The 21,456-nt window shown below is 45.1% G+C and overlaps 1 protein-coding gene across 1 annotated transcript; it reads left to right on the top strand.

The window, feature by feature from the left end:
- Positions 1-2,464: 2,464 nt before the first annotated feature.
- CD83 (CD83 molecule) lies at positions 2,465-21,118 on the top strand. Its single transcript, XM_080934760.1, has 5 exons — positions 2,465-2,558; positions 2,649-2,770; positions 16,644-16,839; positions 18,662-18,768; positions 20,585-21,118. The coding sequence occupies exons 1-5, from the start codon at positions 2,522-2,524 to the stop codon at positions 20,711-20,713; spliced, it is 591 nt and encodes a 196-aa protein (XP_080790886.1). The 5' UTR covers positions 2,465-2,521; the 3' UTR covers positions 20,714-21,118.
- The last annotated feature ends 338 nt before the right edge of the window (positions 21,119-21,456 follow it).

The raw sequence follows: 21,456 nt of genomic DNA, 5'->3' as shown, positions 1-21,456 counted from the left end.
GATACATTTGACTTCATCGAAACATTTTCAAAAACCACTTTGTACATGAAAGATGTCGAAAAGAGGAAACATGAATCTTAAACTTGGAGAAGGAATTTGGCATTCACCTAATAGGGAAGGATGACTCAGAGTTAATAGGAAACGGTTTTAACTAAAGCGCAAAGGCTAGGGATGGGTAGGCCCAGAAGGTGACTTGGGACAGCTTCACAACACATAGATGATGACTGCATCAAGCTGATGGGGGTCACAACCCACAGCCTGAGAACTACAAGCATCACAGAGCATCCTTTGCTCCCGGTATCTCTGGGCATGGGTTCTAGTGGAGGGAATAGAGAGGATCTCAAAAGTAGCAGATTGTGTGCTCAATCCCATGAATCCTCATACAAGCAGAGGGAAGAGCAGCAGCCCTGACTCTCATTGGCTTGGGCTGTGCTCACAGTCCTCTTCTAATAATGCACCTGGCAGCCTGAGATCCTTCCCCACACCAATGTGCACACCTCCCCTACCTCCAAACAGCCTGTGGGCAGCCTAGGGCCCCACATCAAGCTTCTGAGCTTGGCAGTGAGTTTAGCTCCCAGTAAGGCCCATCAAACGTAGATTTTTGTCCAGTCATGCTCTGCTTCTGTCTAATAGGAGGGTGGGATAGCTGATCCTGCCTGAACTGGTTTGGGATGCATGTCCAGTAAGACAATCTGTTCCTTTGAAGCCAACTTTTGGGGGGAATCCCCCCTTTCTTACCTTATAACTGTGCATACGTGGACATGGCTGTAGCTTCCTTCAGAAGTGGGTCCTGTGGTAGGTGCCATGACACAGTGCACAGACCTACTCTCACATGCAGTGGGCAGCACCAATTGGACTCAGTAGATGTGTGTGTGTGTGTGTGTGCTCGAGCATGCCTATGTGCATATATGTACATGTATTTATACATACATATACATATGCATATGCATATGCATATACATACACATACACACACATATATATATAAATATATACATACACATATACACATACACATACATACATATACATACTATATATATATATAAAAATATATATACATATATATATATATATATATATATATATATATATATATATATATATATATACAGAGAGAGAGAGAGAGAGAGAGAGAGAGAGAGAGAGAGAGAGAGAGGGAGGGAGGGAGAGAGAGATATGAGACCTACCCTCACATGCTGTGGGCAGCACCAATTGGACTCAGTAGGATATGTGTGTGTGTGCCTATGTGCACATATGTATATATGTATATATTTGTATATATGAGACATTAAGAGAGAACATGAACTTGGCAGGGAAATGGAAGGAGGGGTTGGAGTTGGGGAGTGGGGCCTAGATTTGGTACAAACAAAATGCCTTGATATCCAAAGGGGGAAAAAAAAAAGTAAAAAAGCCACCCAAGTGCTCAGCACTACCTAATGGGTTCTAATTTGTGGCCCAATGGAATATGGCACAGCTACTAAGTGGTTGCCGAGACTACTTTTAGTATTGTGACACTGCTCGTAACATGTTAAACTAAGCTAACACAAGACAGAGAGTTCGAAGGATACCACATGTGGCCGGCATAGAAGTCAGTACAACAAAATGCTAAATGGGGTTGCTTCTTGTGAATTCGAGGTAATTTGATCTTTCTTTTTTAAATAATCTAACTCGAAACATCCATATACTACTGGATGTGGGTATCCACTGGGAAGAGATTGACCTGTGTGTGTGTGTGTGGGGGGGGGGTTGTCCTCCTCCAGAAGCCTGTGGTCCCTATCTCCCCAGTTAAGGGTGGGAGATTGTGAATCCCTGCCCTGTCTTGGGCTTCTGCAGATCATCACTGCTCCGGTGACTTCAAGAGCGCACCGGTCTCATGTCCAGAAGACAAAGTTCTCCTTCCAGCCCTCTGGCACTTAAAATATTTTGTCCTGTCTTCCCCCCAGTCCCTGCGCCCTTGGGAGGGGATTTAACGCAGATGAATTGAAGATTTTTTTTTAGACATTGTTTTCTAAAAGACTTATTAGCGTTGTGTAAGTAATGCTTTAGTATAAAAAGGTCTTCCTTGATCAAACAACCTAAACAAGGCCGAGTGATAACCCGAAAGAAAGCAGCAAGCCAAGGACTTCTCAGGAAGTCGAGGGTGTCTGTCCCTATCACAAAATCTGGAGAGAGTAGCCGCATCGCCACAGCTTTGAGCTTCAGAAGAAGCTGCCCACACCCTATCTGAATCTACTTGACCCGCTCGATGGGTTTGAGGGTCATGTAACTGGTGTCGCGCGTGCCATCGCGGCTTCCGAAGCCTCAGGGCGCGGGGCTGTTCCGCGGAGCTGCTTGTCGCCGCTGGCCAGCCGCAGCAGCGACGCGGACTTGGGGACGCGCGCGGGGCGGGGACCAGGTTACCCGCCTCCTCCGGCTGGGGAGTCCCCGGGGCTGGAGCGCGGGGAAGTCCCAAGCACGGGTACAAGAGCACGGCGCGCGCCCAGAAGGGCGGCCCGGACAGTGGCGCAGCGCTCCAGTCATGTCGCAAGGCCTCCAGCTCCTGCTTCTAGGCTGCGGTACGGTCCCCAAGCCTGATCGCACCGTGCTACCAGCTAGCCCGCCTCGGTGGCCTTGCTTACGCCGCTCTGTCTCTCTCTCTCTTGCAGCCTGCAGTCTGGCGCCTGCGATGGCGATGCGGGAGGTGACGGTGGCTTGCTCCGAGACGGCCGACTTGCCGTGTACAGCGCCCTGGGACCCGCAGTTCTCCTACACAGTGTCCTGGGTCAAGGTAAGCTCCATTGGGGTTTGTGCCGTCCCTTTCGGGGACAGTGAAAACAGGCACCCGAGGGACCGGGTTTCCGGGAGCCCCGGATTGGGTATTTCAACCATTCTGATACTCCACTTTCTCTCACCTCGCTTCATGCGCATCCATGGCCCAAGCTCCCTTATATTAGCCTCCCCACAGATCATGATCAAAAGCGGTTTGGCGCGAATGATCCCACCAGAGGCTTTCAAGGGATCGAATCCATGTGACAGGGCACCTGTGGGTGCAGCCAGAGAGCTGCAGAGAAAGCAACGTGGGCCTAGATTTGGGCATGGGACAGGAAGCATGTTCTCAGACTCCTGATTTCTTGTGCCTTGTGACCGTGGCACCATCTCAAAGAGGATCTCAAGTGGCTTAGGTTTGCCAATAGGAGGTAGTTAGGAGCGGTCATCTCTTATTGGCCAAGACATGCTATTGGCTCATTCCCCATCTTGCTTCTGCTTGGCAGCCTCTGAGAGGTCAGGTCTGGCCATGAGTGAATTCCTGAAAAATGTGTTGGAGCCTGAGGCCCAAAGAGGAGAAAACTCATCTCTGCTCCTGTGGTAGGAAATTAAGTTGCATGAGGGAAAACATTTGAAAGGTTTCCTTTTGGTGAGATCTCTCAGACTCCAGCATTGTAATTCTTCTGGTGTTTTAAAACCCAGCTGCTGTAATTTAATAGAGCCGGCCTCTGCACCTCTGCTTTAAATGAGGTTCTGAGATAGGCCAGCTCCATTTTAAGGCAGATGAATGAAATCCCCAGGGGTGGCTCTGAGGAGGAAGCCTCTGTATGTTCTCGGTTTTCACAAAGCACAGGGCCGCCTTGTCACAGTGAACGATGTGTGCGTGTTCAAACATGCAAGACAGAATAGAAAGTGTGTGTATGTGTGTGTGTGTGTGTGTGTGTGTGTGTGTGTAGTGTGGTGTGTTTGCCCACTTTAGCCAGTGGGTGGGAGGGGGTGGCAGCTCAGCGGTACATGGTTTGCTTAGCACACAAAAGTCCGAGGTTTAAAGCAATAAGCATCAAACAAAACAAATAACTCAACCAACTGGATTGTTAATTCCCCAAAGATAATGACTGCCCGTGCATTCTGCACTCTGCCCAGTACCTAGTGTTCATTCTGTCACTGTATCTCAGCTGGTGCCATGTGGGAGGTTGCACTATGGTCACACTGTGTGTGTGTGTGTGTGTGTGTGTGTGTGTGTGTGTGTGTCCATTACTTTCTTGTTTTCCTTTCTTCACTGTGAGCTCAGTAAACAGGAGTCCAAATTTTTTTTGAGTAGTCAAAACAATAGCACTTTAAAAATATCATAAAAGCCGTATTTGAGTGCTCACCATATGCCAGACTGTGGGAATAAATATTTACATACATTATCTACCTCTGGCTTCCGGAACAGTGTGGGTAAGAGGCCAGAACTAGGCTTGTTCCTCCTTTACAGGCAAAAGCACAGAGCCCAGGGGAGTGAAGTAAGCGGGCTTTGAATCAAGCTGTCAGATTCCAAATCTTGGGTTGTTAGACTATCTTGATATCTCAATTTTCTATTTTAATTACTTTGAGTAAAGAAAAGTAAAGTCTCCTCAAGCCAGGCAGCCAGTAGACTTAACCATCTCAAGGAGGGAGCAAAACATAAAACCATGATTCCTTCCAGACTGTAATAAAAAAAAAAAAAGCATCATTAATATCCCCAGGGGAGTAATTAAAAAGTACTCATGAAACAAGTAGATGAAATTTCAGACTGTGAAGTTCAAACAGTTGTCAAGTTAAATCTCCTCGCACAGGGTCATTTGGAATGGTTCAGTAAATCATAACAATTAGCCTTTGACCTCTCCTTGGATGTCGGCAGATGATGTCATTCTGTAATGTATTTGCTTGTTTATTGGTCACCGTTCTTGCAAGGTCTGGCCTAAAGGTTTCTTAAAAATTCTTTCTTAGAGAGAGAGAGAGAGAGAGAGAGAGAGAGAGAGAGAGAGAGAGAGAGAGAGAGAGCATAGTTGCTTGCTCAAGATGAATGAAGCTCTGATGAGAAACGGAAATGTCTCTTCTCATCCCCTGTATGGACTGGGTGGCTAGAGCTACCACTACTCACTCACAGAATACCTCGATATTCACATGTATTATTTCTTCTCCAGGACTTTTGAACAAGTACCAAACTAACTATTATTTTATGCCCACCTTTGCAATGTTGTTGCTTATATGATAAGGATGGATGGAAAATTCCAGAAATAAGGCCAATGGATGTAGTAGCTTAGTTTTGTTGTTGCTGCTGTTGTTGTTTATTTGCTTGTTTTGTTTTTGCATGGTTTTCTTGTAAAATGTTCTGGTGTAAAACTTACTACCTGTGTGGACTCAGAGTAAGCAGAGCCCCTCGGAATGCGATTTAGCATTCTACCATGGTGGCCCCCATCTTGTCTACCTTCTGCCTATCACAAGGATGGTTACATGTGGCTCAAAATTCCACTTACCATTTAATCCTTGGGTTCCATAGAACATCCTGCCGCAAGCCAGCTGATGCTGAGAGCTCATGGTTAAAAAAGGATCCATGTAAGCCATATCTTGAAGAATTCCTTTGCCTCTTACCAAACACTCCAAGCCGATGGAGTCCAGTCTGTACAAACACCGATAGGTCGGTCACGGGTAGTGTGCATTTTATTCTTAGTGTCTAAACTGTGGTGATGGGGAGGCTGGAGGGATTATAAGGAGCAGTGCAGAAGATCAAAGGCAAAGCCAAATGCAGCAAAGCCTACCTCCCTCCAGCACTACTCTCCCTAATAGGAATCCCCAAGGTTGCCTTCTCTCCCTGTCTTTAAAAGCAGAATAGATGATGGAGAAGAAATAGAATGATCAATAAGCTATACCCTTTGGGACTATAACTCAGTTTAGTTCTTAAAGTTACGAGAGACTGCAGCTTGTGTGGACGGAGGCAGGTGGAGAACACAGTCAAATGCGCTTTGATCCAGCACTCTTTAGCCATTGACCGTGGTGTTTCCTTATATTGAGATTTCAGAGGACAGAACCTAGCAATGTACGTGCTGACTATAAGACCCTGCGTGAAGGTCTTGTATGTGTACTTTATGGAGTGTCATTGTGTCTATGCTTGCTTCCACAAGGGTCTGAAGGTCTGAGTAGAAAACAAAGCTCTAGTTGGACAACTTTGGTCAAGGTTGGGGTCCTCCTCTGCTAACAAAGAGGAGTCATTTTCTCAGCAGATGCAGTGCTGTCCTGGATCATGCTAGGAGCCCTGACAACCTATAGTGAGGCAAAGTGAAAGGGGATATCTGATGTGGCCTCTGGGTGGTACTTTGTGGGTGGGGACAGGCATGTGTCACAAGACATGATCTAGTTAGATGGCTGTCAGAGAAGGGAGAAGGGGGAAGTAAGGCAGTGACGTCAGAGAATGGGTCACACTTGCCTTTAGGAGGTAGAGAATCCCTGGCTATGCTAGATCATGGGGTGGACTAGTCCTGGGTAGAGTTCTATTTCTGATGCTCATGCTGCAAGGGATGTTGGATATCAGGTTAATGGTTTACCCGAGGCCATCTGACAGCTTGTCACCCCGCCAGTGTTACTTGGCCTTGACTGCTGTGTCCTTAGGTGTTGGTCACTCCTACTGTATTTCCTGCTTCCACCAGTGGATGATGCTGAGTTCCAAGGGCAGGGGCTCTGGAAAGAACAATGTGCCTCCTGAGGGGTCAGACTTGATACCATGCCCCAGGGGCCTACCCATGAGCTAACAAACACTACTTGTTGAGCTTTCCTGATTCTTGTTTTTGGGAGTAGAAAGACTGAAAATCTGGAATGTGAATATATATCTATATCTATATATATCTATATATATCTATATCTATATATCTATATATATATATATATATATATATATATATATATATATATATATATACTGTCCCCATTGGCACATGTCCTTCTTGCCTTGGAGATCTCACTTTTAGCTCAAACTATGAAAGTCAAAGTTGGTTCTTGGATAACCTTTATATTTGCACTGTGTTATTATGTCACAAGTAGGTGCCACATCCTGGGCCTGGTGATAGCTATCCCAAAATCAACATGAAGGAGATGTCTCAGTCAGTAAGGTACCAGCTGTGGGACTCACGCAATGGGGTAACTTTTGAGGCCAAGCAAGGTCAGTAACACCAGTGCAGGGGCCAGAGGTAGGCGGATCCCTGAAGCTCATTGGTCAAGCAACCTAGTCGAATCCATGAGCTCCAGATTCTTTGAGAGACCCTGTCTTGACAGACAAGGTTGACAGTGATAGAGAAGACATCTGATGTCTACACACAGGAACACACAGCTGTGTCCACCTGCCCTTATCCATACTCAGAGACCAAGCAAACATTTCTAGTGTAGCGCAGAAACATGCCACACGTTTGGTACCAGTGAGGTCACTAGGGATCTAAAAGAAAAGTGATCCAGCAGGTAAACCTAGGACATGACACTAGTACACAGAATGGTCACAGAATGTGAAGGACTTGAATGCCAATGAATCCAAGGCATGCAATCTCAGCAGTGCTGAGATACTGAAAGAATTTCAGCACACAGAATGATGTCATGTACATCTAAGGAACAGCACATTTTTTTTTTCACGCTGATGGAAGGGATGTAATGCTCCCAAGAAGACAAATCTTTGGGAGCATTCTTTTCCTGTATTCTTTTACTGCACTGAGATTAGCTCATCGGAGGTTAGTGCACATTTCCACTTCCCTGGGTTTTCCCCATCACCATTTCTGTCTGTGTGGTCAAGGGAGGATGAGGCTACCCCAGAGAGGAGAAGTGTCTCATTGAAGTTTTGGCCATAGCTGAACAGTAGCCTTGTTTATGTCTTTTGGAGGTAGGAATAGAAGTTGAAGTGTTGAAGAGAAACACAAACAGATAAAATCACATGCTTTCTACGTATACAAGGGGAAATCTGAATCACATGAGGACTTGGTTTCTTTAGTTTATTCTTGGTTCTGTCACTGCATGGAAAAAAGGAGAAGTTTGTGGAAAGTCTTTTAGTGATGTAGGCATTTAATGCAAAACAAGACTGAAATCAAATTCATTACCCCAAAAATGGTCTAAGGCCACTTCCGTAATCTCCTTCTGGTTACTTCTGCAATGATTTGTGTGTGTGTGAGTGTGTGTGTGTGAGTGTGTTTGTGTGAGTGTGTGAGTGTGAGTATGTGAGTGTGTGTGTGTGTGTGTGTGTGTGTGTGTGTGTGTACACAAGCTTGTCTGTGTGCATGGGTCCAGAGACTAGAGACTTACCTTGGGTGTCTTCCTTAAATACACCCCACCCCATGTTTTTAGACAGGGTCTCTTACTGAACCTGGAGCCAGCAAGCCCCAGGGATTCTCCTGTGCAACTTTTCACGGGACTGGGATCACAGATATCTGCTCCCTCACCCAGTTTTACGGTTTGTCTTGTTATCAACATAGGCACTAAGGAAGTAACTTGGGTCCTTATGCTCATGTTTGGATTGACCGGGCACTCACCCCCTCCCCTTTCCTAAGGTTTGAGCAACACGCTTGGGCACAAACCAGAGGAGGACCAAAAAATCTCTTCCTGGTTCTGTTCCTTCACACACTTAAGCATGCTTTTTGGTGTTTTGTTTTGGGTGTTCGTTTGCATGGAGAAGCTCTAAGTGTGCCCCGTGTGTGACTTGGAAGATCAGGATGTAGTAATGTCACGTGACAGTTTCTTGGAGCACCCATGAGTCTTTTTTATGTTCTAATTTGAGTTCTTCAAAGAGGACAGAGTCCAGAAAAGCCGGTGGCTATTGAGGATTATAGGTCCAGATGGAGAAAAACCCCTAGAAAAGGAAGATGTTAGGTGCCCCAAGCTCTGTCTGCAGTCACCTTGGACCAGACTTTCTGGGTCAGCTCTAGTGCTGCTTTCTTTGAGGAGAGGAGGCACAGAAGTAGGACTGATCTAGAAGCCTGGGCCCCATGGGCTGAGTGCCACCCTTATGTAGTGGTCTGTGTATTATATACCCTCACCAGTTAAGACTGTCTGCTACAAGGAATTGTAATGCTTTCTTAAAGAAAATGAACTATGTTGGCTTATCCATGATGTACTGTTTTTTTTTTTCTTTCATTTTTTCCACATTTCCATATATAAGCCAACATAGGTCTCTTCCTTTAGAAAAAGCTGGCCTTAGAGCATTGTGAATATCCCCTGGGCTTGGTGACATTCCATTTGCTATTGTTTTCCAGTCTTTATATTGGTTTTATTGCTAGCTTCCCTGCTGCAGTGAAGCAGTAGCAGGTAAACACACTTGCACATTTTCCCCAAACACCATGTTTTTCTGATTAGGTTTTCCTTCTGTAGGACAAGTATCTGGCTATTCTTAAGAGGGTAAGATTGCATCCTTTGTCCATTACAATCAGTCTCCGAGGTCCCAGGATGTCAGGCTAGCATCAAATGGCCCTCCTCCTGACTCAAGGGGTTCTCTGTGGTTCTGTGAAGGACCTGAGCTCAGAGTACAGTAGGCACCCAACACAGATGACAACCTCAGGGTGGTTGATGTGAACAATGAAAAGTCAAACATTGCCATTCTTGTCCTGGCTTGGAAACATGTTTCCACTTTATTATGATGATACTTGAGAGAATCAGAATGCGGTGCTGTTTTGGAGACATGGGCAGCTAACAGATTTAGATTTCTCTGTAGAGGGCTGGAGAGATGCTTTAGTCAGTGAAGTGCTCGCTGTAGAAGAAGGGTGTCTGACTCCCAGAACCAGTGAAAAGAGCAGGGTGTGATGATGCAGCTTCCTGAAGCTTACTGTCCAGCCACTCTAGCCATCAAAATGTTCCTGGGATGGTGAGAAACTCTATCTAAAAAGACAAATGAGCAGAAAATAAGATTGGATGGTGCCTAAAGAGAAAGGGGCAACTGAGACTGTCTTCAAATGAGCAGAAAATAAGATTGGATGGTGCCTAAAGAGAAAGGGGCAACTGAGACTGTCTTCTGGTCCTCACATGCATGTGCACCTACATGAACACACACACACACATACACACACACACACATACACACACACACACACATGAGATTTCTCCTAGAGCAATGGATTGACACTTCCAGGGTAATTTTACCAGAAAGAAGCCTAGAAGGATGAGCTGGAAGAATCATCTATATCAGTCAGCCATAGCGAAGCTTCTCCCTCCAGCTCTCTCAACTCCACAGTGCCCTGTGCGTGTTTCTCGTTTGACTTTTACGATACGTTCCTTCTGGACAAGGGCATGACGCACAGAGATGAAGTCCATGACTGACAATGACCCGGCTAGCTAATGCAGGAGCTCCGACTCGGCTTCAGGCTTTCTGATTTGGAAGCCAAGGTGCTGGTCACGTTCCCATCATGTCTTAAACTCATTCATTTATTCAGCACGCACACTCCGAATCCTTCCTGTGTGCAATGAACTGTTTAGTATGCTGAATGAAGCCTTGGCTATGTATTTAAAAAAAAATAATAACGTCTTTAGGGCTTTCCATCTGATTGGTACCGCCCTTACGGTTGTATGCAATATCAGACATCCCTTAAGTCCACTTCTGTAAGATGTGGCCCTTCCTGGGTCCTATAGGTACAGACTAACCCGGTTGGCCAAGAGCAGAAGCAATGGTGGGAGGACTGGGCTCGGCATGGCTCCCACTCTGCCCCACTCCAAAGCCAGTGTTCTTAATTAGGCTGCCTCTGCCTTACTCATAACTCTTGATCAGAGTCATAAATCTGACTCTGTCTGTTGGACCTAGCACATTTCAAAGTAGAAAATCATTTTCCTAATAAAACTACACTCAGAAAAAAAAAAAGAACCCCGACATTAATGCTCATACATTTTATACTCATTATGACATCAACCTCGGAGCCAAACTATTTGGCACATTATAAAGAACTGTTTTTTTCATGATGAATGGGGATTATATTAGCACTTTAATTGAGTTCGAAACCAAAGTACATGAATATTAGTGCACAAGGAATGCAATTAACAAAGGGCTGTTCCAGTAGGCTTTGGATACGTCGGCTTACAGCAATGATGTCTTTAGGCACTTGAAGTCTCCTCTTCACATATGGTTTATCAAACTGGTAGGTAAAATGCTTGAACTCTGTGTGTGTTTTCCTCTCAAAATAAACTTTTCCTTTCACCGAGACTCCATCGCACATTTAGCAGATATAGTATCTGAGGGGCTCGGACTTCACGTTTGTGATCACAACTTGTTTGCTATAGGAATAGAAACGTTGCCTTAGCAGTTGGATTTGGTCATTTCTAGGAAGTTCACACTGTGCGCGAGTGCGTGCATGTGTGAATGCGAGCTTGTGTGTCTGTGGGCTCCCTCATCTGTGCCTCTGCTTGTAGACACTAGTGGCTGAGGTTTGGGACACCTTCCTTGGTCACTGTCCACCTTGCTTTCCTGTGACGAGGTTTCATTACTGACTCCGGAGTTTACCATTCCCGCTAGGCCTGATGGCCTGTACGTCCCTGAGCTTCTCTTGCCCCATCATTGTCTGCAGGGGGTTATGGAAATGCTCTTCCTTGGGGGACAGGGATCATAGGTTGCAGCTTGCACAAGCACTTAGTGCACTGTGCCTTTCCTCCAGCCCCCAAGCACCTTTGACATTGTTTTATTTTGAGACAGGTTCTCTCTCAGTTAACTAAGTTGGTTTTGACCTGAAAAATCCTTTTGTCTCAGCCTTCTGATTAGCTGGGATCAAAGGTTGTCCTACCTGGCCTGATTAGTTGTCATAAATTTGAATACATATATTTGAATAAATTACATTAAATTTTTTTAATGCCACAGTAGCTCTTAGTTGAAATACGGGCTTTGTGCCCATATTATTTATTTAGTTTGTCCTTATTCAAATTTGTCCATCATTGAGAAATTTAATTCATAGGCCTTTAAAATCAGTATTCGTTTGTTTGATGTCATGTTCAGTGCGTTAAAGAGGAAGCTTGGTTTGATTTAGGTCTTGCGGTTTCCTTAAGGTCAAGCCTCTGTCTCAGAGAAAGAGTATATTTAAGTCATTTATTCAAATTTGAGGCCTTGAGAAAAATTAAAGCCCTAAAAACAGGCTATCTCATTTTTTCCCCTAATTGAAAAAAATAAAAAGTCCAGTTGTCAGCATAAAAGTTAATCCACAGGGTGTGGATATTTAAAACAGCATCAGAACGGGCGTTTCGAGAAATTAATTTGCCCAAATTATGTTGTGCTTTCCCATTCTGCAGGGCAATATTAGCATCACAGAATGTGCATTAAACAGTTCCCGTCAATTATGCTCCTCGGTGAATGAGTCGGAGGGTTCCTTTGTTATAAATTACTATTTCCTAAAATGCCTTTGCAGAAAAGCAATGAAACACTTTTAGACTTGGAATGTTTAGAAAGCCACTCTTGCCAGTGGTTGGTTTCAAGCCAGCTCCAAATGCTCACATGCACTCAAAGCAAAGAGGGGGTTGGCCCAGCTGTGATCCCACCTTCCCGCACTCTCTGGAGCATCTTCAGCCACGGCTGGTTCGCTGGACATGGCGAGATGACATGTGCCTAGCCTCGGGTCTTTTGAGAATTTTGAAGTTTTGCACAAGGAGTTTGCTGGTACCCACAGTGCTTCCCTCTGGTTTTGAGGACGTAACAGAGATGTAAATATGGTTCTGCTTCTACACTAGTGGGGAGAGACTGCATTTTTCAGGGGGAGTCTTATGATTGCCTTTCCCCCCTTTTTGGAAAGTTATGTCTTAAGACAACAAAAGGACAAGTGGAGGGGGAGGGGAGAGGGGAGGGGGTGGAGGAGGGGATAACAGTTCAGATATAAATACAGAGAGTAACTAATAAAAAAAGAAAAGTACAAAAAAGGGGAGGGTAACAAAAGCAAGAGCAACTGACATTCTATATATCTTGACCAAGAGACCAGGAGCAGGCTGTGGGGTGTTTCCAGGTGTACAGTTTTGTCCATTGTGTTCTAGGGCCACCTCTCTTAACCATGACCTCACCTGTTTCTAACTCAATGACCTGTAGCCAACCATAGTCCAAAAACCTTAATGAAAAATTTCAGGAGTAAACAATTTCCAAGAGGGAGAGGGAGGGGGAGGGGGAGGGGGACAGGGAGGGGGAGCAGGAGGGGTAGGGGAGAGGGAGAGGGAGGGATCCAAGCTCTTCATGTCGAGATTGCTGAGGACCATGGTAAGAATGAATCTCTTATCCCAATGTTTTGAAGAAGGGAAAAGACACCCTTAGTAGTTAGTTTTATTGTCGTACCTCAAACCATAAAAGCCATGGCCACAGTATGTCTCAAATGCTTCAGTGGCATAGAAAAGGTATTAATTTTGGGTGTGGAAAATGTGAGCAGAAACCTATGCCTGGTTTAGAAACAAAACTGTCCCGAGTGCGTATGGACCTGAGAAAAGCCTTACGTCTTTCTGAGGACAAGTTCTATTCTGCCTACGATTTCAGATACTCACCTAGGGACTTGAACAGAGTCCCACGGACACCAAGGATAGTTACCCAGCAAAGCTGGCACTCACTTGGCAAGAGTTCTTGGGCTCTGCTAGCTCCGTGGCATTGGTTCTCAGTGGCATGAGGAGAAAAGGGAGAGACCGGTGAGAGCTGAGGTGTTCGTCAGTGGTGGGGCAGTAAGGAGAATTTGGCAGGAGATTGTGGCGACAACCTTGTTCTGTGTCTCCCTTCGTTTCTTCCATCTGTCCTTACCATCTCAGCTGGCCTTTATGTTGCCACTCATGAACAACTGGAATGGAAACGCTAGCATTGTTCCAGAAGCCCATAGAAATCTGCCCACCAAGTGTACTCCTTGCCGTTGGGCTGCCTTGTTTTGAAATAAAGCCGTCTGCAGAGAGATGGAAGGCCACTGTCAATCAGCACTGTTTTCCAGCTCCAACCTGCTTCTCAAGTCCCAACCACACGAACAAAACCAAACAAAAACCCAGCACCACCGCCTATACACCAGCTCCAGGGAACACCGCTGTAGGTTTTGATCTTGACTTTCTCATGGGCTTTTCTGATCTGAGGGAGAGCCCTCTTGAAAGACGAGAAGCTCCCCAAGAGGAAAGCAGAGAGACGCAGGTCATCTCAAAAGGCCAGTTGCAGTCAGTCATCTTAGCTGTTGAAGAATGATTTAGAAAAAAGAAAGAGATGGATGGAGTATTGGTCATAGCTAGGCAGAGACTGAGGCAGGTTAATCATCTCAAACTGGTCCTGTGTAGCAGCTCTGTTGGACAGTCAGGGGTGGGGGATGTTGTACGCCATGAGGAGCCAGCTCTATCTGTTCTAGAATCAGTTGGATGCTCTTAGCTTCTCTGAAGATTCTCCAGGTGCCTCCTTTCATTGCTCCTGTGTACATGCGTGTGTGTACATGTGTACATGCATGCATGTGTGTATACATGTGAACATGCATGTGTGTGTACATGAGTGCATATGAATGGGAAAGCCAGAAGTCATTGTTGATGTCACTCAACCTCTCCACCCCATCCTCTAGACAGCGCCCTTCATTGAACCTGAAGCTTCTAGTTTAACTCAGTTGACGGACATTCAAGCTTTCAGGATCTTCCTATCTTTCCTGGTCCAGCAGGAGTGCACAGGCATGCGTTGTCACACCAAGTGATTATTTTTTTTCTTTGTCAGTGCTGAGGTTTGAACTCAGGTCCTCACGCTTGTACCGCAAGGACTTTGCCGATGGACAGAGTCCTCAGCCTCAATGTTGCTGTATTTTGTAACTTCGAAAGCCCCAGTCTTTTCGCTTCCTCCTGGAGACTCTCGATTATTTAGTGAGGAGTGGGGAGAACTGTCAAGAAATGGGATTTATGTCCAGAGACAGCCTGAGAAGAGCCATTCCTTTCAGCCTGGTTCTGGGAGTGAGCATAAATCTGCCAGCAGATGTCTCTGCAGCCCACCACTGTACAGCAATGTCAGCGCTCTGAAAGCTCGGATTCAAACTGGGTGACCTTGTGCAGCTTTGGCTTTCTACGTTAAACAGAACTGACCCAGAGTGCATGCGTTTGTGCTTGCGCGCGCGCGCACACACACACACACACACACACACACACACCACACACACACACACACACACACACACAGGACTGAGCTCTTTCCCTTTGGTTATCTAGTTCCCTGCCAGAGTCCCCTCCTCTGAACAGCGGAGGATTGCAGCGTGTTCCCCACTCACTGTTCCCTACGACACAGAAAAAGCAGGTGGTCTGTCCCTTTCCCCACTGTGAGCCTTGGGTTCTGTTATGATAATAAAGCAAGGGGAGGGATGCCACTGGCCCCAAGGCTTTGTACTGGTCTGGGCCAAGCATCGAAGGGCAGTTCCGGGCTGTTTAGGGATGCTGACTGTCTGCCAGCCCCGAGAGCAATGTTCTGCTTTACTGTTAATAAAAATCTACTTTAGAAGCTTTGAAATTAAAGTGTAACCAACCTGTTGCCCGAAGGGCACATATGGCTCTGAATACAAGTGACCCAACACAAAGTTGTAAATTTATCTAAAATATTGTGAGACCTCTTTTGGTGATTGTTTGTTTGTTGGTAATGGTAGTGATAATTTGTTTTTGTTATTGTTGTTGTTGTTGTTGGTGGTGGTGGTGATTTTATTTTATTTTATTTATTTTTTGTTTGTTAATTGCACATTTCTTGAATGTGAATCTTGTGAATGACAAGAGAATTTGCCGCAGGGTCCAAGGCTGGATGTGCCTAAAGCCATTTATGTAGAGGAGCCAACTGAGTGCACATTAGAAACATGGTCAGGCCTTGCGAGTGTGAGGACCTGAGTCCAATCCACAAAAAAGAAAAAAAAAGTCAGACGTGTGATACATGGCTGTCATTTCTGCATGGCGGTCAGGTCTGGGACTCGCTGGCCCCCGGCTAATGTACAAGGAAAAGTTTAGGCTGGGGGCGGGGCTGTTACTAAAACACAAAGTCGATCTCACCTGAGAAATGCATCTGAAGTTGTCCCCAGGCTTCTCCACACATGCAGGAATACACATGTGCCTGCACACATGTGAACGTAGACATGTATGCATGTGGAAACACATACACACTATGGTATGGATGGGAAAGAGAGTGAATGTTGAATGTGGTGAATGTCACATCTTTGAGAAGGAGATGCTGAAAACAACTCACAACTCAATCTCCAAGAGAGCTCAGGGAGAGAACCAATAAGATTGCTCAGCTACCTTAAGCATCTAGCTGGCCCAGGCGTCCTGTTGATGTCCTTCCAGAGAGTGCTTTGCTTTGACTCTAAAAACTCCTCACACCACTGGCCTCAGCATCTTCCTGCATCTCTTAGAAGAGAGATAAAGTATCCTCAGCTTCTAGTCCTTTGTGACCTTGAACAGCAAAGGTGCTCTCTAACACCTAGTAGCAGGGGCACTTATTTTTCATCCAAAATTTCGAACCAGCTAATGGGTGACTTAGCATCTGAAAAATAATCCAAAAGGACATTTAAAAGAGAGCAAAAGCCAACCCAGAGTGATGCACATGGTGCCCACCCCCCACTTCCTTCCCCTCTTCCTCCCCCTCTTCCTCCCCCTCTCCCTCCCCCTCTCCCTCTCCCTCTCCTTCCCCCTCTCTCTTCCCCTCTCCCAGCCAGTGACTCTCTCATTCCTGCAGGGTGGAGGTTGTGTTGCTTCCTGTTGCTACAATCACAATGTACAGCCTTATCTTGTTTCAAAGCAAACACAACCTTAGAGTTTTTGTAGATTCTCTTCTTCTCCCCTGGAATTCATGTACGGGGTGAGGGTGGGGTGGAAAAAGCGCTCTGTCATGTTTTAAAAACAAGTTAGTTTGTTTGTTTGATGGCTTTGTGGAAACAAGTTGTGAAGCTCTCATGGAAAGTCTGTCAGTAAGACCCCTTGCTGCCTCTTCACAGGTCTCAGAGAGTGGCAATGAGAGGCTGGAGCTCCCTGAGAGCAAGCAAAACAGCTCCTTCGAGGGCCCCAGGAAAAGGTCTTACTCCTTGACAATCCAAAACACTACCATCTGCAGCTCGGGAACCTACAGGTGTGCCTTGCAGGAGCTCGGAGGGCAGCGCAACTTCAGTGGCACAGTGGTTTTGAAGGTGACAGGTGAGTTTACCTCACTTCTTCCCACAGAGTGGGGTGCGATTTCTGCAGATCCCAATCTCTCCTCTTCCAGAATCAGACCCTGCAGCTTAGGACCAATGTCTGTGGTTGCCAGTGAATTCCTCTGATGAATGTCATAACTTTTTCTTTATGTGGCTGAATCTATGCACTGACTTTTGTCCAACGTTTGCTAGGGACTAAGGCCAGAAATGACATATTGTCTATAAGGCCCTGGCTTTGCACAAGAGCCACAGTGACCTCCTGTCACGTATCTGAAAGCTATTAGAACCAAGATAGCAATCTTCAGTTTTTTAAAGGGCTAGCCAATGTTTGTACTTTTCTAACTGCTGCTGCAAACGCACATACACACACACACACACACACACACACACACACACACACACACACACACACACACCCTGCACCCTGTTCAACCTCTAGCCATGTCCTGGCTGGTTTGCTTGTCTTACTGACACATTATACACTTGCCACCTTCCCCAGGGAGCAAGCAATTCTCTTTTCTGTACTTTCTTTGGTGCACAATAGACCCTCAACCCAAATGGCTAAGAAACGGCAATAGCTTACCGAGAGAGAGTTATGAGGGATAATGCAGAAATGAACGGAGCACAGCTGGTTGCCTTCATTTATTTCTTCCAACATAGTATTATTGCCTCTAAGTTAAGGGTCAGGATACAATGTATTGTTTAGATCTGGGTCAAATGTTAACTGACACTAACGTGTAGCTGGCTATATAACTGTTTTAATATAAGCCTCATCTCTCAAATGGGGGCAGTGACCTCTGTATTTTAGGTTTGTGGTTAAACTTAGTGAGATATCACATTAGGATATTAAGTATAGTGACTGAGATAGAATGCTCGGTCAGTGTTAGTGATCTCTAAAATATTGTCTCTTAATCTTTTCCATTAAGTTATATAACCTGGTGAGAATCTATCCCTAGACCCGCTGCATTACAGTTTTGAATCTAATCTCAAGTCCATAAGACTCAAGGGAGCAATTTCTTGGAAACATCTTCCTGCTGCCTGGCCCTGCCCAGGCTGTGAGCCAAGCCCATTGGCAACCTCACTGCAGCATAAGCCAAACATCAGCTAGTGCCTGGATGGGACAAGGCTCTTCCTCCAGGGTTGTTCCTGGCTGAGGCCTCTCTTCTGCTTTCTTCTAGTGCCACAGCCATGGCCTCAAAAATCCCGAGGGAGCTGGTACACCAAGCCTATGCTGCTGGCCTTCTCTAAGAATGGCAATTAACTGGCTAGCAATAGTGAGAATGCTCACCCAGAAGGTGGGAAGCTCTGGGTTCAGTTTGAAGTATCAATAACACCCAGGGATGGTAGCACATGCCTATAATCTAAGAGCTTAGAAGGTAGAGGTAGGAGGATTGAGAAGTTCAGAGTCATCTATATTAACATGGTGAGTTCAACTACATGATACCCAGTCTCAAGAAGACAAATAAAAACAAACTTCAGTTGGATTTCTTAGACAAGAACAGGCAGATCTCCAGCCTCATGCTCTAGCCAGAGTGTCTTGATCTGAGGCCATTCGCCTAAGAGTTCAACTTGCCACAAGAGCTTAAGGTAGTTAATGGCTTTGGAAACTCGGCAAACATTCCATCTATTCCGTGGCATATGGTCAGAGCAATGTGACAGCAAGCTCTCAAGATTGCTATCACTGCCACCATGACTGGTATTTACTGCCTGATGTATTTGAGGGTAGGGATGCTCATAGTCATGCTAGAACCAGAAAAAAGCAGGAATGGAGCAGGGGAGAAATGTCTTTGAATGTATTCATGGGTTCCTTTTCTTTTTTTAAGGATGCCCCAAGGAAGCTACAGAGTCAACTTTCAGGAAGTACAGGGCGGAAGCTGTGTTGCTATTCTGTCTGGTTGTTTTCTACCTGACACTCATCATTTTTACCTGTGTAAGTGTCTGGTCAAAATACCTGTTGCCCTGACATGGTCCCCGGGGACTCACTGATTCCTGTAGGTTTTGTGGACATCGTGAATCATTGAATGTCATGGAAAGAGGCTGAGAGGCACTCTGAAGGCTGGCTGTACTTTTGAGGCTCACACGGTGGGAAACACAGGCAGATTTTTCCAGCTTGGCTCTGGTTTAGAGAGCATGGTCTAAAACCTGTGAGGTTAAGCAGGTTGGGTTGTGTAGAAAAGTCTGAGGAGTCCCATGAAGACCTGAAGAACTTGTGGTCACCATGTCACCTTGGGGCCAAGGTGTTGCTGCAATGTCCCCTTTAGTCATGCTGCCCTGGGCCTGTTTTCTCGTATTGGCTCTACTTATATTTTTGCAGTTCTCAACCTCTTTAAGATTTGACCCTAAGAAGTCAGGGCACTGGGACACCCAGAAAAATCCCCTGGAGTAGAAGGTAGCTGACAGTACTTGTGTATTCTTGACATGTTCTTTAGCTGTAGGGCATAGCTCCAGTTGGAAGCTCTTAATCCCATTTCTGCCCAACTGTTCACCTGGACTGACCATGGCCCCCAGGGAGCAGGGCCATCTGAGACTGAACAACTGGAGAGTAATCATCCCCATGTCTCAGGGCCACCAGAAGGTCTGGCTACACAGGGACCAGGATAGACTCATCCTGAAGCCATTACAGGGCTGGCCCTTGTCACCTACCATATTGTATTTAGTTGTCTGTCTCTTATTGTGTAAACCACGTGTCTAATTTCCATTTTAAAATCAATAAACATACCATATCCTATAACTAAAATTATTATGTGTGAATACAAATTTAACTCATCAGTTTATTTTAAAAAGCAATCACAACAAAATGGAATACTGGTGTTTCATAATCAGGCAAGAGTGTAAAAAGAGTATTTTTGCAATACTCATGGCTTTGAAATGAATTGTTGAATAGTAGACTAAGATTTTTTGGATGTTATCAATTTCTCAAAGAATAATTACATCAATTAATCTGAAAAGGATTCTTAAGGTAAATGTATTTTTGGTGGTGCCATTCATTAAATATAAAGCCTTTCATAAATGTTCTTTAAGTAAAGTAGAGGGTGTATTTAAAATAGTTCTAAAATAAAAAGCAAATATATAAAATTAAACCAAAGACTCCCAAGACTACCTGCTGTGTCCAAGCATTCTGCCAACCACTGCATGGGACAGAAATAATTGTTATGTGCCTGACCTCCTAGACCTTGCTATTTGATTGGCAGGGATTTTTTTTTTGTTCATAAGAAGATAACTGGGGGATGGGGGTATCTGAGAGATGGCTCAGAGATTGAGAGCACTGACTGTTCTTTCAGAGGTCCTGAGTTTAATTTCCAGCACCCACATGGTGGCTTACAACCATCTATAAAAATATATGGCACCTTCTTCTGGTGTGCAGGCATATATACAGGCAGAACACTGTGTACATAATAAATAAATAAAATGTAAAAAGAGAAGGTAACTAGGATGGTCAGACATTTAAGATATACTGCCTACAATTTTTTTTGATGACAGATGTCAGCTTCCATAGACACTGGCTTTCCACATTGTTCTGTGACAGTAGAAGTTAGAGATCACTGAAGTCGGGAGTCAATGAGTGTCCCGATGAGATTTGGAAACATCAGCGTGGTGATACATATAGCTTATAAAGAATGAGCAGTAGTGAGTATAGCAAGAACTTCCACAGCAAAGTGTCCAGCCAGCTCTCAGGGGAGGGGTGACAACTACCAAGTTTTCCCAATGACTAGTTTCTCAACACCTTTTCTTTTCTTTTTTTGCAGAAGTTTGCACGACTACAGAGTATTTTTCCAGATATTTCTAAACCTGGTACAGAACAAGCTTTTCTTCCAGTCACCTCCCCAAGCAAACATTTGGGGCCAGTGACCCTTCCCAAGACAGAAACGGTATGAGTAGGGTCTCCACTGGTTTTTACAAAGCCAAGGGCACATCAGATCAATGTGCCTGAATGTCACCTGGACAAGAGAAGAATAAGGCCACCCTCAGATGGCAACCTTTCTTTGAAGTCCTTCATCTGACAGTGGGTTCCACACTACTCCCTGCCACGGGGTCTTGAGCACCATCATATGATCATGAAGCATGGAACATTACTGCTTCTCTGTGACTGTCAGCTTAATGTTTTATGCGGCTATCTGGTCAACCTCATGAATGCTTTTCAGTCATATAAAAGCTATGGTGAGATGCAGGTGGAACAGGGTCATGGGAAATTTGAACACTCTGAGCCGGCCCTGTGACAAACTCCTGAGGACAGCTGTCCTGTTCTACATCTGGGATACATCTCTTTGAATTTGTCCTGTTCCGTTGCACCAGTCCAGATGTCTCACATCTGGCAGAAATTGACAGTCCAAGCTGTGAGCCAGTGGGAAATATTTAGCAAATAATTTCCCAGTGCGAAGGTCCTGCTATTAGTCAGGAGTATTATGTGTACATAGAAATGAGAGGTCAGTGAACTGTTCCTCAGCAGGACCTTTTCATCTGGAAAAGACATCCATAAAGCGGCAATACAGAGGGATGTCACGTTTATTTTTTTAATCTTCATGTACTTGTCAAGGAAGAATTTTCATGTTTTTAAAAGAAGTGTGTTTCTTTTCCTTTTTAAAATATGAATGTCTAGTTACATAACACTGAGAACCGA

The sequence above is a fragment of the Micromys minutus genome (genome assembly GCF_963924665.1).
Source record: "Micromys minutus genome assembly, chromosome: 1".
Lineage (NCBI taxonomy): Eukaryota > Metazoa > Chordata > Mammalia > Rodentia > Muridae > Micromys > Micromys minutus.
This window is presented reverse-complemented; position numbering and strand designations above follow the sequence as displayed.

Coding starts and splice junctions, on each gene's coding strand:
- CD83 (XM_080934760.1), top strand. CDS start 2,522: ATGTCGCAAGGCCTCCAGCTCCTGCTTCTAGGCTGCG. Junction 2,771..16,643: donor ACACAGTGTCCTGGGTCAAG/GTAAGCTCCATT, acceptor GCCTCTTCACAG/GTCTCAGAGAGTGGCAATGA. Junction 18,769..20,584: donor CACTCATCATTTTTACCTGT/GTAAGTGTCTGG, acceptor CTTTTTTTGCAG/AAGTTTGCACGACTACAGAG.